Source organism: Podarcis erhardii, assembly GCF_964252035.2.
Source record: "Podarcis erhardii genome assembly, chromosome: 15".
Taxonomy (NCBI): Eukaryota; Metazoa; Chordata; class Lepidosauria; order Squamata; family Lacertidae; genus Podarcis; species Podarcis erhardii.
In genome coordinates, this window is record NC_138505.1 from 5,591,142 (window position 1) to 5,599,299 (window position 8,158).

Consider the following 8,158-nt stretch of genomic DNA (forward strand, 5'->3'; position numbering starts at 1 on the left):
AGGGAGAAATGTAAAGTATTGCACTTGGGCAAAAAAAAAATGAGAGGCACAAATACAAGATGGGTGACACCTGGCTTGAGAGCAGTACATGTGAAAAGGATCTAGGAGTCTTGGTTGACCACAAACTTGACATGAGCCAACAGTGTGACGCGGCAGCTAAAAAAGCCAATGCAATTCTGGGCTGCATCAATAGGAGTATTGCATCTAGATCAAGGGAAGTAATAGTGCCACTGTATTCTGCTCTGGTCAGACCTCACCTGGAGTACTGTGTCCAGTTCTGGGCACCACAGTTCAAGAAGGACACTGACAAACTGGAACGGGTCCAGAGGAGGGCAACCAAAATGGTCAAAGGCCTGGAAACGATGCCTTATGAGGAACGGCTAAGGGAGCTGGGCATGTTTAGCCTGGAGAAGAGGAGGTTAAGGGGTGATATGATAGCCATGTTCAAATATATAAAAGGATGTCACATAGAGGAGGGAGAAAGGTTGTTTTCTGCTGCTCCAGAGAAGCGGACACGGAGCAATGGTTCCAAACTACAAGAAAGAAGATTCCACCTAAACATTAGGAAGAACTTCCTGACAGTAAGAGCCGTTCGACAGTGGAATTTGCTGCCAAGGAGTGTGGTGGAGTCTCCTTCTTTGGAGGTCTTTAAGCAGAGGCTTGGCAACCATATGTCAGGAGTGCTCTGATGGTGTTTCCTGCTTGGCAGGGGGTTGGACTCGATGGCCCTTGTGGTCTCTTCCAACTCTATGATTCTATGATTCTAAGTACTTAACCCGAGGTACCACTGTATCCCAAAGAACCAGATACGAATTCAGATAGACTGACTTTGGAGCTGGGGGCCCCCCTTATTCTCTCAGTAGCCAACCAGGTGCCAAGACCTGAGAGCTTATCTCAGAGATAAGGCGTTCCAGGTGCGAAACAGGTTCTTCAGCCACTGATGACCCAAACCAGCCTCTGTTGGGACAGCCTCAAAACGGGGAGGGAAGAGTCATTTAAACATGACCCCCATCACACAAATTGCTGCTCCTCCTTTTGAAACCCCAAGGCAGAACCACATAATTGTAAAGTTGGAAGGGACCCAACCCGCTGCGGCACTGTAATTCCCCCCCCCCAAAAGGGGAAACAAACCACTGTGAGAAGCCATGCCCCTTGCAAATTCCAAAGCCGGAAGTTTAATTTGCTCAAATTACAAAAAGCCAGGCCGGAATGAACTGTTGAGAAACTCAAGCAATTCCCCAGGAAACATCGGTCATCAGCGGAAAAATGGAAGCTCCAAAATGCACACATGATAATCTCATTTTTTTATATGAGAGCAAGCCAGAATGACACTCCCAAGGAATAGTGCGAAGTGTCCATTGCGGGGAGGGAATCGCAGAATTGTAGAAGACACTGGCACCTAACCCCAAACCCCTGCGATTGCAGGAATTGCAGCTATGAACCGGAACACAGGCGTTTCATTTATTCGCTCCAGAAACATGCTCAGATCCGGCCTCTGGTAGTGGAACGCTTCATGCCTGGGGTGTCCCCCCGATCTTCCCGGCCATCTGGGGGTCGTGCTTGGACCCCCCCAGGCACTCGGGGCTCTGGATGATTTTGGGGTTCTTCTCCCACTGCTGGGGGGTCTTGGCCTGGATGGAGAGGGCATGGATGGGCCCGGCCAGCTCCTCCTGCAAAATGTCGTTGACCAGGCGGTGGCGGTGGATGAGCGAGAGGCCCTCAAAGCGCCGGCTGGCTACCACCACCCGGAAGTGCGTCTCGGAGCCCCGCGGAACGGCGTGCATGTGACTGTCGTTGATGATCTCCAGGTGCACGGGCTCCAGGGCTTGTTTCAGTTTGGCACGGATAGAGGCCTCCACGGGGGTGTTTTCCATGGGTGAGCCGCCCAGCGCTGAGTAGCCGGCGGAGAAGATCGTCCGGCGGAGAGCTCGGCGGAGGACCAGCAGGCCCGAGGACAGCATCGAGAGAGGCCTGCAAGAGACAAGGAGCTTCGCTCATTTCAGTTACGTGTTTGCCGTCTTAAAAAAAGGCACAGCACCAAAGGAAAATGGGTGGGGTGTTAATTTCACTGCATGTACTGTGTTAAAGGAAAATATAATGAAAATGATGTACAGATGGTACTTAGTAAAGGTAAAGGGACCCCTGACCATTAGGTCCAGTCGTGGACGACTCTGGGGTTGTGGCGCTCATCTCGCTTTATTGGCCGAGGGAGCCGGCGTACAGCTTCCGGGTCATGTGGCCAGCATGACTAAGCCGCTTCTGGCGAACCAGAGCAGCGCACGGAAACGCCTTTTGCCTTCCCGACGGAGTGGTACCTATTTATCTACTTGCACTTACACGTGCTTTCGAACTGCTAGGTTGGCAGGAGCAGGGACTGAGCAACGGGAGCTCATCCCATCACGGGGATTCCAATAGCCGACCTTCTGATCGGCAAGCCCTAGGCTCTGTGGTTTAACCCACAGTGCCACCCGCGTCCCTAGATGGTACTTGACTCCTGTTAAATTAGCAAAAATACCGTATTTTTCGCTCTATAAGACGCACCAGACCATAAGACACACCTAGTTTTTGGAGGAGAAAAACAAGAAAAAAAATATTCTGAATCCCAGAAGCCAGAACAGCAAGAGGGATCGATCCCTCTTGCTGTTCTGGCTTCTGGGATAGCTGCGCAGCCTGCATTCGCTCCTTAACACGCACACACATTTCCCCTTACTTTTTAGGAGGGAAAAAGTGAATCTTATAGAGCCAAAAATACGGTATATCATAACTGTGATAATTTATGTTGGAAATGTAAAGGAAAGGAAGGAACTTTTTATCACATGTGGTGGACCTGCCCCAAGGCGAAAGACTTCTGGGAAAAGATTTATAATGAATTGAAAAAAAAATGTTGAAATATACATTTATCAAGAAACCAGAGGCCTTTCTTCTTGGAATAACAGGTTTGGAATCGCCCAAGAAAGATGTTAAATTATTTTTGTATGCCACAACTGCTGCTCGAATTTTATTAGCTAAAAAGTGGAAAAAGCAAGAATTACCAACGGTGGAAGAATGGCAGGTGAAGATGCTGGACTTTTCGGAGCTAGCCGACCTAACCGGAAGAGTCGGCGACCAGAAGGAGGAGGAGTATCAGGAAAAATGGACAAAATTTAATGAGTATTTAGTTAAATATGTTAAGTTAAATTAATGGGAAACAGCTTGCAGATATTTAATAGGCTTAGGATTTTATATAAGCTAAGTGATGAACTAATATGTTTAATTACAAACTGAAAAGACTTAAGGATGTTAATGCTCAAGTTAATTCATTAGATCTATGATTTGGAAAATTGTTAAAAGGATATACATTGAAATTCAACCAAGGGGAAGCGAGGAAGTCACTTAGCAATGTTAATAAGTGTAATTTCTAATAAGGTTATGATTTATGTTTGTTTGTTTATAATTTTGTGAAAATCAATTTTAAAAAATTGAGAAAAAGAGGAAAATGGGCAGGGAGGGAAGAGGAAGGGGAAAGGAGGAAGTTTTTCTTAGTTACAGGGTTCTTGCGACGACCGGTCAGAAGGGAAATTGTTTCCTTTGCAGCTGCGGCGCAGAAGGTAGCTTGTTTGTTTTGGTTCATGTTTTGAGTCTTAAAAAGGGCACAGCAGAAAAGGAAAACAGGTGGGGAGGTAAGAGGGGAAAAGGTGAGGGAGCTCTGGCACTGTTTCTTAAGTTACGGGGTTCTTGTGATGACTGGCTGAGAGGGAAAGATACCTTTCCCTCTTCTATCATTGAATCATTTTTTATTTTTATCCACAACTTTGTTTGTTTATTTTAGCTGGCTCACCACAGCTGTTACAAATGTCGGCGGCAGCAAGGCAGTCCTCAGGTTCATGTTTGCAATATTTAAAAAGATGCAGCCCAAAAGGAAAATAAGAGGGGTAGGGAAGAGAGGGGAAAGGGGAAATTCTGGAGCTATTTCCTAGTTAAGGGGTTCTTGCAATGACTGGCTGGGAGGGAAAAATCTCTTTCCCTCTTCTATGGTTGATTTATTGTTTTATATATTCTGACCTTTTTCTTAAGAAGACTGATGTGGGGGCTAGGTTTGTTTTGTTTTAAAACCCCCATAAAAATCCTGCAAATTCAAAGTGTTGGTGCTGACCTTTAAAGCCCTAAACGGCCTCGGTCCAGTATATCTGAAGGAGCGTCTCCACCCACATCGTTCTGCCCGGACACTGAGGTCCAGTGCCGAGGGCCTTCTGGCGGTTCCCTCACTGCGAGAAGCCAAGTTACAGGGAACCAGGCAGAGGGCTTTCTCGGTGGTGGCACCCGCCCTGTGGAACACCCTCCCACCAGATGTCAAGGAGAACAACTACTACCAGACTTTTAGAAGACATCTGAAGGCAGCCCTGTTTAGGGAACCTTTTAGTGTTTGATGTATTGCAGTATTTTAATATTTCTTTGGAAGCCGCCCAGAGTGGCTGGGGAAGCCCAGCCAGATGGGCGGGGTATAAATAATAAATTATTATTATTATTATATAAATCAGGTTAAGGATGAGAGATAAATGAACCACTTTGTGCTTCAGCATCCAGAAGCTATTAAATCGGGGTGGAAGGGAAACTATCGATACACCCCCTTGAGCTCTTTGGGGGTGCAATAAATAAATTAATACAGATGCAACAAATAAACAACATATGTGGTTTGTGAAACAGCAAAATGAGGGCCCTCTATGTGGGGTTTAAGTCCTGGAATCCATCTCTTGGGCAAAAAGCCCAAGAACTGGAAGAGCGGCTGCTCCCCTGAGCATGTGCAAAGTGCCTTTCCACACACGCACACACCCCGCATCCCAGAACAAGTAATCAAGCTAAGTTTCCAGGGCAGTCTGCCTCCGAAATTAAAACTCCGGGGTTGCATCCGGACTTGGGGGGTTTGAGAAAGGACGGCGGGGCGATGATGGCTCTAGCGGGCCAGATGCGAAAACAGAAGGGGGCTTTCTGGAGAGGCGGGCGGTCATTCCCGGTGGGAGGTGGCTTGCAGGAATGGAAGCTTTTTTGCAAATAAAGGGGAAGGCGGCGGGGTTGGAAGGGTTATTAGTGAGAATGCAAACAAAGGATTGGTATGGAATTTTATCCATGCATTGCAAAAACAAGGCGGGTGTTGCTAGTTGAGCGCATTGCAAAACGGGGCGCGAGGTGGCTCCAGTTTACACGCAGTGCAAGAAAAATACAGCCTGTCACTCCCCCAAATCCCGCCCCCAGCATCCCTGCACCCCCGGGGTCCAAACCCCCAAAGCTCCCCCCACCCCACCCTCCAAAAAACAGTCGCCTCCCCCCCACCTGTCCTTCAAGGTAGAGTCTCCAAACTGCGCTTCCTGCACCGCTGACCTTCTCTCTCCTTGGATTGGATTCTAGGAAGCGTCCTCAGCACTACAGTTCCCAGCATGCCTCGGGGCCCTCGCCCCTCCCCTCTTCCTTGTTTCCTCGGTGCATTCTGGGAATTGTAGTTTTTTTGCTCCATTTGGCAAAAGCGGGTCTCTTAATGCGAAATGGGAAAGGGATCCGAGTTTTTTTTGTTCTGCAAAATGCGGGACCTCTGAATGCGCAGGGAAGTGGCGGCTGCGTGTTACCTGAGAGTAACACATCCTTACACCCTATAATTCAACAGGACTTGACTTGCACACTTTATTAGCAAAACAACAAGAACAACTCTGTCCGGATTTTCATTTTTGGGAATATGGCAACCCTAGCTTTAAGATTTTCTTAAATCAGGCACCCCCAAACTCATCCCGCCAGATGTTTTGGGGACTACAATTCCCATCATCCCTGAACACTGGTCCTGTTAGCTAGGGATGGTGGGAGTTGTAGTCCCAAACATCTGGAGGGTTGAGTTTGGGGATGCCTGTCTTTGCACCCCCCCCGAAAGAACCCCGAGAACTGTAGTTTATTTTTTTTATATATATAAATATTTATTAATATTTTTAAATATAAATGCACAAATAATAAACAATCTTATTTCTGTCACAAGCATAATTTCATCACTTCTTTGGACTCCCTCGCATCTCCCGCTCCCATTTACATCGTTAAAAGTTTTTTCCAAACAAATTATCAACTTGTTTACAATCTCATGTCCACTCATTCAAATATAATCTAGCACTTTTTCCAAAAAAATTTATATTTTCTTTAGTCTCACTTATCATCAAATTTAAATCTAATTTAGTGGTGGCCAATTTTTTATAATCTAGCATCCGAGAACTGTAGTTTAAGGGCGCTGGGAATTGTAGCTCGGTCCGGCCCCGGGAAAACTACATTTCCCAGGATTCTGTGAGGGGAGAAGCCACGTGCTTTTAAGCTTACGGTGTTTTGGAATCAAGCTGCAGTTTGCTGCTTGACCACCGAGTGGCGCAAACTTCTCTCCTGAGAGCCTTTCTGCCAGTGCTGTATTTACTGTACAAATAGACCTTTCGGAGTTCTGTGTTTAAGAGACAATGGAAGAATATCTGATGCAGGACTTAATCCAGGTAGTTAGGATGCAGCTTATAGCAAACGCATCCTCGCTTGCGCCATGGTTTGTAAGCACCTTGGGGCAGTGACCTCTCCGCTGACGGTTTTCCGTCAAACATGTTGAGAGTTAGATTGGCATAAAGTTGGGTGAGAATCAACTGGTTGTAAATCACTCAGCCAATTGAATGCCCTCATCCATAAATGTCAGATTTTTTTGGACCCACACTGCTGTTCCGCAGGGTAGGACCCGAACCAATGGTTTCAATTGTTGCAACAAAGGAGATTTTGACTTAAACCCGAAGAACTTTCTGGTGGTGAAAGTGAAAAGGATTGTGGACTCGCCTTTGTTGACGGTTTTTAAGGCGGCCATCTGCCAGCGATCCTTTAGCGGTGATTCCTGCGTGGCAGAGGGTTGGACTAAATGACTCGTGGGTACCCTTCCAACATTACAATTCTAAGCAGTCTGTGTGTGATCAAGAGACATCTAAAACTGGGCGGCGGCAATTCCTACCAAACCTCTAGTGGCAGGGAGTTCCGCAGGGCGCAGGACCTGCCACGCTAAAGGGTCTCTCCTGTGCAAAAGCTGACCCAAACCTCAGGGGCATGGCAGGGAGCCAACAGAAAGTTCATTTGAGAGTGAGCGATCGAGGGGGAGCAGAATAACTCCCCAGCTTCCTGAAGCTGCTTCGCCTGGGTCCAATCTGTTAAGGCCTTTGGGAAGCCACAAAGGAGTGCAGCTCTGGGGTTGCACACCTGGAGATGGGGAGGGGGGATTTAAGCGGCCACACCTGGACAAAGCCACTCCCCTCTGCCCTCTCCGCCATCAAAGGGGTAGGGTGCCCTCTGGCTAACACCTGCCAGGTTATGGATGGAGCATTAAGTCAAGCCTTTAAGGAATGCACCCCGGGGTGCCCCCTGCACCTAAGCTGCTAATCACCTGTAATTATGTGTTGTGTTCAAAAATCCAGGGGGGAATGACCTTCCCTGGCGGGGCTAAGCTGTTGTGGGAGGTGGGCCGAGCCTTCAGTGGAAGTTGGAGAAGTTGGAGATTAGGGGCAAAATCAGGGGACGATTGTGCCCCGCTGACACCTTTGTTGCCGCAGCAGGGATGGCACCACAAACACCTTCACGCCAGGCGTTCCACACTCTCCCCCCCCTCAAAATTTTTATTGATTTTCCAAATTTTATAACAAACATCAAAAAACAAACAAACATAGATCCTAACTGTAATAATTCCACTTTTGTAAACATTTTTTGTTGACTTCCGCAAATCCCCCTAGCTGAGTTTCTATGTATATCATTGTAACAGTTTTCCCAAACTAATTTCTCATAAAATTCACTCAATCAATTAACATCTTTCTTTCTTTTCATTTTAACTTTAGATCTATTATTCTATAACATCACATATTTAAATCCTAAGCCAATCTGGTACTTGCAAGTGTTTCTATTTAAATTATCTTAACATATTTAGCTAGATGGTCTTTAAATTTCATCCATTCCTCCGGGTACTCTTCCTCTTTCTGGTCGCGGACTCTTCCGGTCAGATCGGCTAACTTTCTTGGAATTGCCCAAGAAAGATTTTAGATTGTTTTTGTATGCCACAACTGCAGCTAGAATTTTGTTGGCCAGAAATTGGAAATTACAAGAAGTACCAACAGTGGAGGGACGCGGGTGGCGCTGTGGGTTA

General features: G+C 46.8%; 1 protein-coding gene across 2 annotated transcripts; it reads right to left on the reverse strand.

Moving 5' to 3' along the window:
- Positions 1–1,288: 1,288 nt before the first annotated feature.
- BOLA1 (bolA family member 1) lies at positions 1,289–5,416 on the reverse strand. Of its 2 annotated transcripts, none has more exons than XM_081841460.1 (2): positions 5,308–5,416; positions 1,289–1,971 (listed from the first exon to the last, which is right to left on the reverse strand). In XM_081841460.1, the coding sequence occupies exon 2, from the start codon at positions 1,959–1,961 to the stop codon at positions 1,512–1,514; it is 450 nt and encodes a 149-aa protein (XP_081697586.1). In that variant the 5' UTR covers positions 1,962–1,971; positions 5,308–5,416; the 3' UTR covers positions 1,289–1,511. The 2 variants fall into 2 exon arrangements, with proteins under 2 accessions (XP_081697586.1, XP_081697587.1); XM_081841461.1 differs by lacking the exon at positions 5,308–5,416 and adding an exon at positions 3,033–3,130.
- Between the last annotated feature and the right edge of the window lie 2,742 nt (positions 5,417–8,158).

What these genes read in the sequence shown, in the direction of transcription:
- BOLA1 (XM_081841460.1), bottom strand. Translation starts at nt 1,961, where the DNA reads ATGCTGTCCTCGGGCCTGCTGGTCCTCCGCCGAGCTCTCCGCCGGACG.